General features: G+C 48.2%; 1 protein-coding gene across 1 annotated transcript in view; it reads left to right on the plus strand.

Annotated features, from left to right (window-relative positions):
- Nucleotides 1-1371: 1371 nt before the first annotated feature.
- Nucleotides 1372-14662, plus strand: part of LOC111145213 (protein kinase, cGMP-dependent, type I) — a 1255864-nt gene continuing 1242573 nt past the window's right edge. The window contains exon 1 of the mRNA XM_022499949.1: nt 1372-1637. Within this exon, the coding sequence (XP_022355657.1) occupies nt 1372-1637 (266 nt within the window). The remainder of the gene's footprint in view (nt 1638-14662) is intronic.

The following is a 14662-nucleotide window of genomic DNA, read 5'->3' on the forward strand; positions in this document are numbered from 1 at the left end:
AAGTGCTTTGGCATCTTAGTCTGCATCTATATCTTTTCCCCTCTAAAAAAAGATATACTATTCTGTTGATCATTACCTGGAGACGTGCTCCCCCCACAGTCACAAACTCACACAATGATTTACGTGAAGAAAAAGGCTCTCCATGACACACACAACAGATAAGGAAAAGAAATTGTAGGCATTAGCAAATACTCTGGCAAATCGTAGGCATTAGCAAATACTCAAAGAGGTAGAACAGCCCTTTAGCAGAGGGTGAGGGGGTGGACCACAGGTAAGGGAAAAACACAGATCACAGATGCAATTTTCCCCCCAAACTCGCAGGTTAGCACTAGTGGTCACCATTTCTCAACTGTGGGAGCCGATGTCGTGATGTAATTTGGATGCCCAATGCACACATTTTAACTGTAGCAGATGAGATACAATCCAGGCTCTAAGAAGTTGACAACAGTATGGCCTTCCCCAGACCCCGCCAAACACTGGGCTCATTACCATGCACCTATTTCATTCAACTTTCCTACCAAGGGCTCACCATTTTCAGTAAAATTTTCTGCTGAAAAAACTTCGAATTCCTATTGTCCTGTCATTCTTGTTACTTGGGGTCACAAGCACAGGGCTGCACAGTAAGAGAAACACACGCGCGCGCGCGCACACACACACACACAAACACACACCCTACCTCATCCCGAGAAGAGAAATAAAAAGTGAACACAGACATGAATTTATGCAGGTTACGGACTCGAAGGCAGTCTCATATTTCTGAAATATCTCGCACTGTCTCTCACACACACCCCACCAAGTCTTTAGGCTCCGGTTACAAGGGCTGCGTCATCTGCCAGATCACATGGTAATTGTTGCTATTTCCAGGATCAAGTGGCATAAAGCTCCCCCCACCCCACCCCTTCCCTTTGGTACCATATAGCGTGGAAGAGTGATTACTGTGTGATGGGGTGAGCCCGGCTGTCTGGTCCAACCCTGCAGCGGGAAGCCAGGCTCTAGGTGGGGTGGCGCGCGCGGTGTTCTCACGAGCCACTGGGAAAGGGGACGGGGGAGGGGGTCTCAGGGGAGGCCGGGCGGCTCTAATTGGTTTCTCAATGAAAGATAATCACCTAGTCCCCCGAGAGGCTGGGGATTAGCACTCTGCCTCTTGTCTCCGCCGCTTTTAGACGTCTCGTCCTTCCCTCGGAGCTTTCAGCGCCCTCGGCAGAAGGGGCTCGCAGACCGCGGCTCCCCGCGCCCGCCGGCCGCTCGGGGGGCAGCGCAGCCGCGCGCTCGCACTCGGCGCCCCCTCGGCTCAGTCGCCGCGCTCGCCTCCCCCCGGCCGGCGTCCGGCCGCGCCCGAGCAAAGTTTCGCGGAGGGGCCCGGGGAGGAAGATGAGCGAGCTGGAGGAGGACTTCGCCCAGATTCTCATGCTCAAGGAGGAGAGGATCAAGGAGCTGGAGAAGCGGCTGTCGGAGAAAGAGGAGGAGATCCAGGAGCTGAAGAGGAAGCTGCACAAATGTCAGTCGGTGCTGCCCGCACCCTCGCCGCACATCGGGCCGCGCACCACCCGGGCGCAGGGCATCTCGGCCGAGCCGCAGACCTACCGCTCCTTCCACGACCTCCGACAGGCGTTCCGGAAGTTCACCAAGTCCGAGAGGTAGGCGCGGGCCGGGCGCGGCGGGCCGGACCAAGCCCAGGCACCCCTCGGGCGGGGGGCGCGGGCGCGCGCGGTGGGGGGCGACGCGGGGCGCCCCCTGCTCGCCGCCGCCTCGCGGAGTGGGGTGGCCCCCGCGGCCGGGGGCCTGGGAAGGGTTTATTTTTATTCCTGCCCGTCACGTGCCGCGCCTGGCTCTGCGGGGCTGGGAAAGGCGAGCTCCTCGGGGAGACGCGCCCCGGTGGCGTGGGGGGTGGGGAGGAGGCAGAAAGTTTGCTCGCGCCGCTAACTCGGCCGCCCCGCACCCGGCTGCGGGAGCGCCGCTCTCCGTGCGCGCGGCACGGTGGGGACGGCCTCGCCGGGACAGAGGCGCGCGCGTCCCGGAGCCGCAGAGCTCCCCAAGGCGACCCCAGGCCCCGGCCGCGGGGCGTGCGCGGTGGTGCAGCGTCGGTGTCCCGGGGGAGGGGCGGCGGAGGCCGGCTGGGGTCGGGCTGGGCCGAGGGACTGACTCGCCCGGCGCCGGAGCCCTGCGGGGACGGTACAGGGGCGTGGGGAGGCGGGACGGGGGCGCGTCTCCGCCGCCGGGATCCGGCCTCCGGGGTGGGGAGACCGGGAGAGGTTTATTCACAGGGTCCCTTCCCAGGCAGCTGTGATGTCAGCAAGAAATGGCAGAGAAGCCCCACTTTCTGGACGTTTGTGTGCCGTGTTTGTGTCCCTTCCAGAAGAGCCACACCTGGGGCTGCCCTGGGCTCGGAGGCGGCTCGGTGACCTTGTACCTGGAGCAGCGCTGGGGCTGCCGGCCAGCCGTGTCCCAGGGTGGCTAAGGCGGCCTCCTTGTTGTCTTCAAAGTTGGGGTGAAGAGGGAGGGGAGCTGTTTCTCTGGGCGCCTCCAGGCTCCTTCCTTTCCTCTCCCGGACACTATAGAAGTCCAGTCCTTGCCCTTTCGGAGTCGTGTGTCGCGCGGTGGCGGTGCGGGGGTGGGGGATGGGGTGGGGGGGGGAGGGGGACTTTGGCCACAAGTAGGAAGCTCTTGCACTCCCCTCGCCGCCTGCACCGGAGGAGGCTGATCGATTGGCTGCAGCATTAAAACGCCTCTGGACATTAGGGAGAGGAAGTGCAGACTCCAGAGCCCATTACTGGCTTTTAGCCCCTGGAAGCGCCCCGCCGAAAGTGCATTTCGCAGGATATTGAATATTCCATTAGGCGTGCCTTCATGCCCGCCTACCTCTTACCCCTTCCCTCTTAGATCACTTGGTGTCTGAGTTTGGGGCTCTCAGGGGACCCCTCAAATGAGCCAGCACTTGGAGGCCGGCACTTCTGAAGGGCACGCGTTCTTGTCCAGCGTCCATGGGCCCCCCACTCTGCCTCTGCACCCCTTCCTGGTCTGTCTCTCCTGTGCATTGATTAGTGTTCCTGGGTGGTGGGGGACGGGGGCCCAGGAGACTGGGCAGGGAGGGGTGAGGAGCTGTTAGAAGAGGGCCAGGACCTGGGAGTGGGCCGGGGAGCAAAACAGGAACCAGCCCAAAAGGATTCTCCTTTGGAACGTTGGGCTCGTTCCCAACCTACGTCTCAGGAGACGGTTTTCGAATTCCTGAGGGACACTCCGATTACACAGTGACACTGTCCACATGGCACCTTTGGGCCCAGCCGGCCGTGAAAGTCCCTAGCCAGTGGACCGATGGCCTTCTTCCTGCTGCCAGGCCCAGACTGCAGCCGCCGCTCCTGTCTGGCCTGGCCCTTGGTGGGGAAGCGGCTGTCCCGGGCTGGGCTGAGGCTCTGCGCATTCCGCGGCCGCTGCCCTGCCCCTCGCTCAGCAGCTGGAATCAATCTGCCCACCTCCTTAAGGAGCCACTTCAACAGCGGTCACCCGGCAGCTGCTCCCCTCCCGGCCGACTGGCCGGCCGGCGCTTTAGCGCATTTTTGGAATTTCAGATCCCTGTGTCTCGGCTGTGCCCCTACCAGAAACCAGCGGCCCTCCGCAGCTCGGGGGGAGCCCCCCCCCCCCCCCCCCCGCCCACCAACTAAGGCTCTGCAAGGGCCCCAGAGCAAAGCCATCCCCACCCCGAGTCCACTGTCACTCGGGAGCCTGTTCTCAGAGACGCTTTTATTCTCCTGGAGGAGCAGATCTCTCTGGGAATGAGAGGAGGGTTTGTGTGCACGGGGAGGAAACGGCTTGTCTTTGCACACATCGTCCTCCCTTGCCAAGTCCCCCTGCCCCCAGCTCAGTGGCCTTAGGGGTAGGAGCCTTCAGCCCCTGCGTGGATCATGCGCAGTAGAGGTCAGCGGGTTTTTGTATCTAGAGTAAATCGCAGGAGCCCTTTCCTGCTTCCTCTCTGCCCGATTTACGCTGGGATTGAGGGTAAACTTTCCCCCACTCAGCACTTAGTTTTTTTAGTTTTCAGATGGGAGCCTGGAGTGTATTTTCGGCAAGCTGAGTCAGAGTTTAAAGGATTTTGACAGGTATGATATATGGGGCGAGTAACCCTTGGAATCAGGTACTCATCCTACCCCTTAAAGAGACAATAGCAACTTAATTATGGGTCAGACATTCGTTCTAGTCAAGAAAGGAAGTCCTTTAAACAGTATTTCTCAGATCCAGCCTTTAACAGCAAACAAGAGGCTCTCAAAAGAAAGCGTATTTTCTACCTTTCAGATACTTAGCTTTGGAGACGAGGTATGCCCTCACCTCTCGCACCTTTTGTGGAACTCTGTGCCACCCAGATGCGCTTGCCAGGGCTGAAGAGACCGCCTTACTGCGCAGTTCAAGTTCACTGGCAGTTGCTATAGAATTTGAGGGATAGCTCTTCATGGGTTCATTTCAAACTTTTCTAGGACATGAAGTTTTTGTTCGAACAAGACACGTACATGGAAAGTACAAGAGTCTGTCTGGTGGGCAGAATGATAAAAGCGCTTTTGCCTCCAAGCCCTGTTTGAGAAAATGACGGCAATCTAAAATATTTACATAATAGGTGACAAAAATATCTTAAGCGTTTATTGCAGTGGAAGGAAATGGGAGAATTCACTGACTGTTGTAATCAAGTCAGTCCAATTAGCCAGACTTCCATGTGTCCACAGAGGATATACGGCACAGTCTCCATTAAGAGTGATCTAAGTATCCAAGGAATGCTTAGATGAAAATTATACTAGGGAAAGGGAAGATCTGAGTGCTCAGCTTAAGTATCAAGTGTACAGTATGATGATCATGTTTAAAAAGGAAGCGTCCGGCTTGCTGCAGTTCTCATTTGCAGACCCCATAGAAATGCCCGGTAGGGATCAAGTGATTATCTTGGAAAACTGTAGGACGATGATGATATTGTGAATTTACATAACACTTTGCCCATCAAGTCCAAGTGTTTCACATAGTTTTCTGTGAACCTGCAATTCCCTGCGTGTACACGCCCCAAGTCAAGAATTACCTAATATCCTGAATTCTTTCCCTGAGTTTTACACAAACACACACACACACACACACACACACACCTCCATTCCTTATTTTGGCTGCCTGTCCGGCTCCAAGGACTGCAAACAGTTGTTGTTGTTTTTGAAGTAGCTTGAGGGCAAGCTGGAATCAATATTAATCTGTGACAGGGACAATAGATTGTATCCCAAAGACATTCAAGCTATTCTTGTCACAAATCCCTCGATTCTTGGTGATGTAAGTTCATCATTTGGAATTTGAACTTCCCTCCACTGGGACATGGCTGCTTGGGGACGGATGCCCCAGAAAGCTCATTGCTTTTTGTATCTCTCATTCAATTCAGGTCTGGTTTAACCTTCAGACTAAATCAAGGGATTTGGCCTAGTTTCGACAGAAGCCACCTCAATGAAATGAGTGAGTAGCTGCTGAATTCTGGGCCTGGCTTATTATTTGTTCATAGAGAAAATCCACAGTGCTTTGAAATAGCAAAGGTAATAAAAGAGCGTGGATCCGAGGAATGTGAGTCCCGAAGAAGTCACTGGCCTGAGATCTCACAGCTAGGAAATGCGAGAGACAAGTTTCAACCCCAAATCTTGACGTTTCTGGAGCCCAGGTTCTAAGCTGCAACATTTTCATCATCTTGGATAGCTCAGGTCCCATCTTGGTAATGGGTGAGTCCTTTCAAATTGAAATAAAAGAACCTGTCCTAAATCAGAATAGGATCTTTGTTAGAAGAGTCTTAGGGCCAGCACACAACTGACCTCCCGAGAAGTGGCAACAAGCCCTTGTGTACAGCACACACACTTGGATGTGCTCATGAGTCTGGGATTTCCTCAGGCAGTCCTGGCCTTGAGCTTGCCATATACCAGTCTTTCCCTTTGCTTCCTTCCCACCTTTCTCATGCCAGAGGCAGAGCTGATAAATAGGATGGTTGTGACAATGATCTCGGTTGCCTCCTTTGGACATCATTCATTATTATATCCTTTGCCTTTTGCCTTGCAGACCACTCATACTATTCCTTCCTCTCTACCAGTCCTCCCGTCTAAAGGTATCTATTACAAAGTAACAGTATCTCGCTATGTTACTGGTTATCCTTTCCAGAATAACATAGTTTAACAGCTTCTGGAAGAGGACATTGATTTAGTTTGCTCAGATGAGTGATAGCTATGACAAGAGATTAAGGGGATTCAGGCTGAGGAGGACAGGGAAGATGTTTTGTCAGCGTCCTGGGGTCTCCCTACATGTCATTGGGAGAGGACAGATTCTGAGCATAAGCACCTCACACCTCCTTTTGGTCAAAGCAGTACCCTGCTTTTAGTGGGGAGAAAATGGAGCAAATTGTCCCTGAAGTGCCTTTTAAAGAATCACAGAAATGGGACCTGAAAGATAGTTCACGTTTCGGAATTTTGCATCAGGACTAGACTTGGTGAATTGATATCTTCAGCTTATCATCTGTCTGGGCTGCTGCTTTAAGATGGATTCACTTTGCTTCGAGGTTGGCTCAGGGTCTGGAAGCATGTACATTTTCCAGATGTATTTGTAATATACCAGGAGTTCTTGCCCCATTTGAATCATTGATCTATGTGTGGGTTGAAAGTTCACATTTAATCACTCATTTAATCACACATTCATTAGAAAGTGGACTGACCCTCATGAAATGATTTCTAACAGACCTGAAAAAAACAAGCCACGTCCTACCTTCTTCCTCTTTCCCTAAGTGCCCTCTCTCCCTGTGGTGTGGGATACGCCGAGGGTGCATTGAAATCCTCTCTCTTCATCAGATTTTCAGGTGATTTCACAGTTGCTCAGAGCACGAATACTTATTTTCCTTTGGCGTGGAGAACGGGCTTATCAGAGTGCAGGACCCTGCCTTATCTCGGATTCTTGTAGCACTTGGACGTTGCTGGGAGCTTGGAGATAAACCAGGGATAGCATATCCTGTTTCACCAAAGTGAAAGCTCAGAAGTTTGGGAATCGTCAAAAAGGAGTCCTGACCTTGAGTCTACCTTTGTCGGTGCCACGCTGTTGCGTCCCCGCATGTGTATGTGTGTGTCTATGTGTGTGTGTACCTGTACACACACACACACACACACACACACACACACACACTGCCACTTGATTTGTTTTATGACTTTATAGTAGTTCTTATTCTGAAATTCCTCCAAGTTGGCTCAAATCAGTTTCTTCTAAAATGGAAGGTTTACTTCTTAGGCTGTTAAATTAAAAACAAAACAAACAAACAAAAAAACAACAGAGAGATAGACCCACCTTGCAGTTTGTCAAATACTTGTGTTTGGTACTGGGCACAGGGCCCAAGATTGCCTCCCAGAACCAGCTCTAAGAACCAAGCTTGGTTGCTCCTTGTGGAAATATATCTTCTCCTTTTACCCACTGAGGATTTTTCACTTCCTTTTCTTTGTTCCTGGGTCACACTGTGTTGTCTCTCTCTCTTTTGGGTCCCCATGTTTCCCTCTTCCAGCTTAACGTTAGTCTGTGAGTCCCACCGGATTGGTTTCAGTGGCAAAAATCATAAAACAACAGAGAACAGAGTTCTTGCTCAAAATGCTACTCTCATCTTTTAAAAAATCTATCCTAACTTCAAGCAATTCAGGTGTTATACAATGTGAATTTCCTAAAGTTTTTTAAAAAAATGCCTATTGTTCATTTTGAAATAGAAAATGCTTTGAAATAGTGGCTCTATAAAAAAAAATGGGTATTTCCAGAAACTGTATCTTTGAAAAAGTCTTGTTTTCTTATATGAAGACAGATGTAGTCTCCTTATTTTGCTTGGAGTTCTAAAACAACAAAACCCTTTTTAAAAACTCTTAATCTTACTCCTCCCTGCTCACTAAACGTTATTGAGGGATCGCAGACTTCATGTTGCTTTATTCTAAACCCTTCCATATTGTTTCCTATATATGGAGGTGATAGAAACCCATGCTTCCTGGGGAAATAGACTAGTTTTAAATTCAATCAATATAAAGTTTATGGGGGCTGGAAAGTTTCAAAATTCTATGTGTCATTTGTCCTGTCCAGTGTTTGCTGTGTGTTTATCTGTTTTTAGTGCATGCTTGTTGGACATATTTTTGGAACTTAGTCCCAAAAAGTTGCTGTGTTGATACCAGGAGCTGATTTGAGTTGACTCTGTCCTGTGAAGGGATACATTGATAGCACTTGGGCTCTCAAGGTGATAAACGGGATGGACTGGTTTCATCCAAGTGTTTATCTGTTGAGCTAATCCGATAAGACACCTAACAGGAATTACCTTGCTGGTTTAAACTTTGCACTCGTGATAAAGATGATCAACTCTCGTTCTCCACTGATTCTCTCAGATTGGCTGCTAGTTCAAACTGTCCTTCCTTTCTCGTCCAAATCAGAGAGGGCTTCTAAGCGTGTTTTTATCCTCACTTTATTCGAGCACTCTGATCCCACGTGCTGCGGTAATGCTTCTCGTGAACCTTGCAGGGATCCCAGAAATATTCCTGTTTGCCGCTTACGAGTATCTGTAGGTCTGTTGACTGCACTATATGCTACTACTATTGTCTGAGGAGCAAATCTGAAGCCTTTGGGCACCTGTGAATTTTTTTCTTGATGCCTCTCGTATGTGGTATAGATAATGCCCTTTTTGTGCATCCTGTGGCCACCAGGAACGTGGCTGCAGATGCCCTCAAATTCTCAAAATAGAACATTCTTTTATATCTCAAGTTGTAACCCCCCCCCCCCCCCCCGGTTGAAACCAGGTCTGTCCACAGTAAAAATTTCAACCAAATAAACTCCTCAGCTTCCTTTTTCCCCATCTACCCCCTCTCCCCCAGGCTGATTTTTGGAGAAAGGGTAAGAACCACACGTACCTAGAATGTGTCAAAAGCAAGCAAGCGAAACTTAACAAAACTAAACAAGAACCGAACCTTCTGGAGAGTGACACCAGTTCCTATTCAGTCTGATCTCCTCGTGCAGAATAAGACGGCTCCAAAATAGTCATTGCAGTGTCCTGTGTCTTCCTCAGGCAGGCTCCAGCTGTGGGGTCCCGCCCCCCAGGGCTGGGTATTTGATTAGTTGGAGGTTCAAATGAGTCCGTGATAGCTTGAGTCACAATTTGTGAATTACTTGTGTCTCAGGAAATAGGAGCGCTCCCAGGCGTCTCTCGGGAGAGCCCGTTCCGTTCCCGGCGTTCTGCTGGGCTTTCTGGGCTGGTTGGATTGCACAGGCAGGCAGGAAGTTGCATGTCACCCACAGACGCTGCTGGTGTTCACAAGAGAGTGCTGCACGCAGGAACGTCACCCGTCACCCGTCTCGTGAGTCACGGCAGGAAAAATGTCTGAGAACTTCTGATCTGAACCATGCCTCTAAAAAGTCAGAGTCTTGACCCGGTGACCCTCAAAGCTACTTAAAAACAATGGTTGTTGGATTTCCTCTGCTCTCCTCAAACTTAGCACGTCTACTGCAGAGCGACGTGTCCCCAAGTGCGATGGTTCTCGTCTTGGTGGTACCAGGGCTGTCTCTGGGCAGTGCACGAGGGAGTTTATTGTATATGAGCAATCGGGAATTTCACTGAGGGTTTGAGGAAAACATGTAACAAGCACATCAAAGCCATGCTGTGTGGTTATTATTGCTTATGATAAGGCTAAATTTTAAGAAAAAAGTCTAAACATATCAATGGTGTATTGATGGGTATCCAGAAGAGGATGGGGAAAGATTTTTTTAGAGTCATTTTCTTTTTTCTTTTTCTTTTTTAAAACATTTTATTTATTTGAGAGAGAATAAGAGAGAGAGCACACAGGCAGAGGGAGGAGCAGAGGGAGAAGCAGACTCTCCGCTGAGCAGGGAGCCCAATGCGGGACTCGATCCCAGGACCCTGAGATCATAACCTGAGCCAAAGGCAGATGCTTAACTGACTGAGCCCCCAGATGCCCCTTCAAGTCATTTCCGACAAGGAATGAAGCAGATTGTTTTCATGCTAGTTTCCTTACTCATCCCTTTTCTGTTTTGGAAGATTCTAGCTACGTGTGTTACCTGGGTGCTCGTCTCTGGTGACTCAGTTTCTCCACAAGAGTTAGAGGAGTGACATAGAGCTAGACAGGAATGGTGGCTTTTATAAAATATACTCTTGTTCTGGTTAAGAATTATTCACTCCAGGGCTGCCTGGGTGGCTCAGTGGGTTAAGCCTCTGCCTTCAGCTCAGGTCCTGATCTCAGGGTTCTGAGATCAAGTCCCACATCAGGCTCTCTGCTAGGCAGGGAGCCTGCCTCCTCCTCCTCTCTCTCTCTTTCTCTACTTGTGATCTCTCTGTCAAATAAAATCTTAAAAAAAAAAAAAAGAATTATTCACTCCAATATATCCTCAGAAAAACATCGAATTTCCCCCCAGATTTATGAATTTTCTTTGCCATATGCCAGCAGGGCCCACAGTTGACCAGGACAGGTGGGGAAGAATAAAGGATGCTGGGACCCAGTCCCCATCTGGCCCGGGGCCCTGGGACACTCTGTCCTGGAGTACAGTGTGGCTTCCCTACTCCCCGCCAGGGCTCCTCCTTGGATCCTGAGACATCTGTGGCCATGAAAGGTGGCGTGGCATTTGTAGACGGAAAGACATATTTGTTTGTTTGTTTGTTTGTTTCTTTCTTTCCTTTCTTCCTTCCCTCTATCTCTCCCTCCCTCCCTCTTCCTTCCTTCCTTTCTCTCTTTCTTTCTTCTTTCTTCCTTCCTTCCCTCCCTCTCTCTCTCTTTCCTTCCTTCTTTTCTTCTTTCTTTCTAAAAACGCAATTTGGAAACAGTTTGGGAGGGAAAACCTTAAAAAAAAAAGAGAGACAAATTTATTTTCCTGTATTTCTGTATTTCATTGACCTGTAGGAAACTAGATTAATCTAAACGAGGAGAAAGCCTTTTTTAAAAAACTGTTACATTTAAGAGAATGGCTTAGTGGAAAAATGATAAAAATACGTGGGAAAAGGAGGGGGATGTATAGGCAGGAGGAGGAATTAACCCCAGTGCCATCTTCTTTCAGAGCATAATGCAGACTGTCCCCCCTCTACTAAAGAAAGGGAATCCTTAAGATCTGGATGTAGGTACCCTCCAAAAGATACAGAGAAAAAACCATGCAGTGAGAGAGGAGGGAGAGAGGAAGAGGCTGAGATTTCAAAATTGACCACAAGATGGCAGCAGAAGTACAATATTTAGGCAGTTGGATGGCTCGTAGCTGGGACTGGCCTTTGGTTGGCGTGGAAAACATATTCCCAAACATACAACTTTCTTAATGTCAGCGTTCGCGTCTTTGGAAAGTGTTTTCATTGAATGCATTTGGTATGACCGTTTCCCAATTAGTAGTGATTTCAGGGAATGTATTGAAAAAGCCAGAGCACGGTGTGCTTCTGCCTTGTTTGCCTTTAACAAAAGGGAGACAGCACGCTTGGCACTTTGAACATTAATATCGGTCTGAGGGAAATTCCTAAAACCCCTTTGAGACCTCTGGGCTCAGATTTGCCCTGGACAAGACAACCGAGAGAAATAACAGAAAATTAATAGTAGTAAGAAATATATCCATGAGGAGACAAGATTGAGATTTTTCTACTCCTTTCTTCTCCCAAAAGAACTAAAAGACAATTATTATAGGAAAAAGAGCAGTTTTTAGGGGAAACTTCTACTGGCTTCTATTAGGTTGTTTGATCTTCTTGGTGCTTCTGTGATTCTAGAACATCATTAAGTAAATCTTCACGTGGCCCCTTGCGGGGTGAGGTCCTTCTTAGAAAAACATTTGAATGATCTAGTTAATGATTATTTATACACATCTAAATATTTGCAAGAGAAAAACGACTTTTTTTTCTGGGGCGCCCTAAATAGCAAGTGCCTTTCAACGATTTTAGGGGAAAAAGGAACTAGTGTAGTCTGACCTGCCACAAAGGGATAAATTGTGGGTCATGTCTAATGGACTGGATGTTTTTGAATCAATAATCCCTTGGAAAGGGCCATTCAGACTTCCTGTAAAACGCTGTTTCAGTCCGTCTGTGACCCTTCTCCTGCGAAAGCCCCCCAGGGGACTGGAGGGGACTCATTCTTGCTGATGGCATCCTTTGTGATTGGACGCTGAGGAGTAATGTACTTATTTTGGTCTGTCTCAGTAACCAAGGGTCAGTGCCAACATGAAGCTGTACTCTGGGTCAAAAGAAGTCAGTTTTGAACTGATGCGATGATTTGGCCTCTTTAATGGGTTCCTTTGCTCAGATACTGTGTCAGGTTGTACTTAGATAAGCTTGCAAGGTGGGACGTAGAGAAAATTTAGAACACTGCCCATATTGCCATCCTGTTTGACAGCAAATTGCCTTTGTGAGATGGGTTTTGAAGCCCTGCGATGCATTTATTTGAAGCTGTCAGCACCTAAAACATGCTCTCTGGGGCAAGAATTTATATTTTTTCTGGGCAAGGGAGGAAAGTATTACGTAGTGTAGGACCCTGAGAGTGGGCGAAGGGTAGCTAGAATGTAGGGGATTCTCTGTGCTGTGTTCAGGACAGAAAAAGCAAAGCTGGTCGCTGTTAGACATGGAGAAGCAGGAGGGAAGCAGTGTGACGTTTTGCTTTCTCTGATCGTCCTGGTGTGTTAACAAGGCAAGACCAGTTCCCCCAAGGAGAGAGGCAGGGTTTGAGGTAGCCTGCCTTGAATTTGGGGTTATCCAGCCTCACTGTCTGGCTCAGGGCGTCACAGGGCTGTCCTCAGGAGTGGAGACCCACCGTGGCCTTGCTGTGGCTTTGATAGGAGAGCAAGCAGTGAGAGACGCTTCCTTCTTTCTCACCGTGTTCATACTCGCCGTGTTTGAATCTGGATATGCTTTTTGATGCTTAAGAACATGGACCACAGGGGCGCCTGGGTGGCTCAGTGGGTTAAAGCCTCTGCCTTAGGCTCAGGTCGTGATCCCAGGGTCCTGGGATCGAGCCCCACATCGGGCTCTCTGCTCAGCGGGGAGCCTGCTTCTCTCTCTCTCTCTCTCTCTCTCTCTGTCTGCCTCTCTGCCTACTTGTGATCTCTGTCAAATAAATAAATAAAATCTTTAAAAAAAAAAAAAGAACATGGACCACATCTCAGATTTGCTGACTTTCATCTTTTCTTAGGGTGTGTCTACTTCCTTGATTTTTTTTTTAAAGATTTTATTTATTTCTTTGAGAGAGAGTGAGAGTGCGCAAGCAGGTGGGGGGTCAGAGGGAGAGAGAGAAGCAGACTACCCCGCTGAGCAGGGAGCCTGATGGGGGAGGGGTGGGCTTCATCCTAGGACCCCCGAGGTCATGACCTGAGCTGGAGGCAGAGGCTAACAGACTGAGCCACCCGGACACCCTTCCTTGATCGTTTAATTGCCAAAGTAATGCATGCTGGCTGTCAGACAATACAAGGTAACGTTTAACATCCGCCCCCACCCCACATTCCCCACTCGTGCTCTGCAAGCAGACAGCGTTCTCCTTTCTGTATGTTTCTGCAAACCTTTGTACAGAAAGAACTTTCCTGCCCATTTGGAGTTTTTTTGTTTGTTTGTTTCTTGCTTGTTTTTCTAACTAAAGTGGAATTATTCTGTAATATTCCTCAGTCAACTGCTGGGTTGTTTTGTGTGTGTGTTTTGTTTAGTTGTTGTTGTTTTTTGTTTTGTTTTTGTGTTTTTGCTTACTAACAGCTCCTAGGGTTCTTTCCAGATCAGTCTGTATTGGTTTTTTTTTTACTGGCCATGCCGTTATTCCGTAGTATCCGTGTATTCCCGCTTACGGAGATGGATGGTTATTTGTTTTGTTTGTTTGCAGGCATAAACAACGCTGCCACTGATATTCTCATGCACATTTTCTCAACTGTCTGTTATTTATGTATAGGATTAAATTCCCAAAACTGAGCGTGCTAGATCAGAAAAGCTGCTAATTTTCAGTGTGACTTCTTTAGTTTATGTGATTACGCAGTCACTTGCCATGTCAGAAAAATGAGCCCTCGTCCTCTCTAGTAAAAATAAAAGGCATGCTGGTGCCATCAGTGCAGTTAATTTTCTACATTAAAGAAAAGAATTTTTAAAAATCAGGCATAGGACCATAGCAGTCACGTGTGGAAAGTTCTTATTTATTTCTTTTTCTATACTCGAGCTGCATGCATGAGAACATTCCTTTTGAAGCCATGTTTGCTTTTCAGATTTATAAAGTCCATATTGTGCTTTTGGCTTACTATTTTTTTTTTTCTTCTCTAAAGTGGAAGAAAATTCCCACATTCCTACTATGTAATGATTTTGCAAGTAAGAATAAAATTGTTTGCATATACTGCTCTTAAATAATGAGAGTCCCTCTTTAAGGGTTACAGTGATTTGTTTTTCTTTCATCAAAATACATTTTTGAAACTTGGAGGATTCTGAGGAACTTGCTCCCACTTGGGAAAATAACAAATTCCAAGTCACTCAGCTACATTTTTTTCTTTGAAGGCCAGTGGGAAGATTTGGACATATATGGTGCTGGAACTACTCAGTGCAGCTTTCTTTTTATAGGATGGCAACCTCTGGTAGAGTTTTCTTTTCTTTCCTTTTTTTTTCGATCATTGTTATGATATTGGACTAGATTTACTAAAAGAGAGCTTTGCAAATATTTATTTGGGTCAAAATTCA

This window comes from Enhydra lutris, unplaced genomic scaffold (assembly GCF_002288905.1).
Source record: "Enhydra lutris kenyoni isolate GAN:26980312 unplaced genomic scaffold, ASM228890v2 scaffoldscaffold12, whole genome shotgun sequence".
In the NCBI taxonomy this organism is placed as follows: domain Eukaryota; kingdom Metazoa; phylum Chordata; class Mammalia; order Carnivora; family Mustelidae; genus Enhydra; species Enhydra lutris.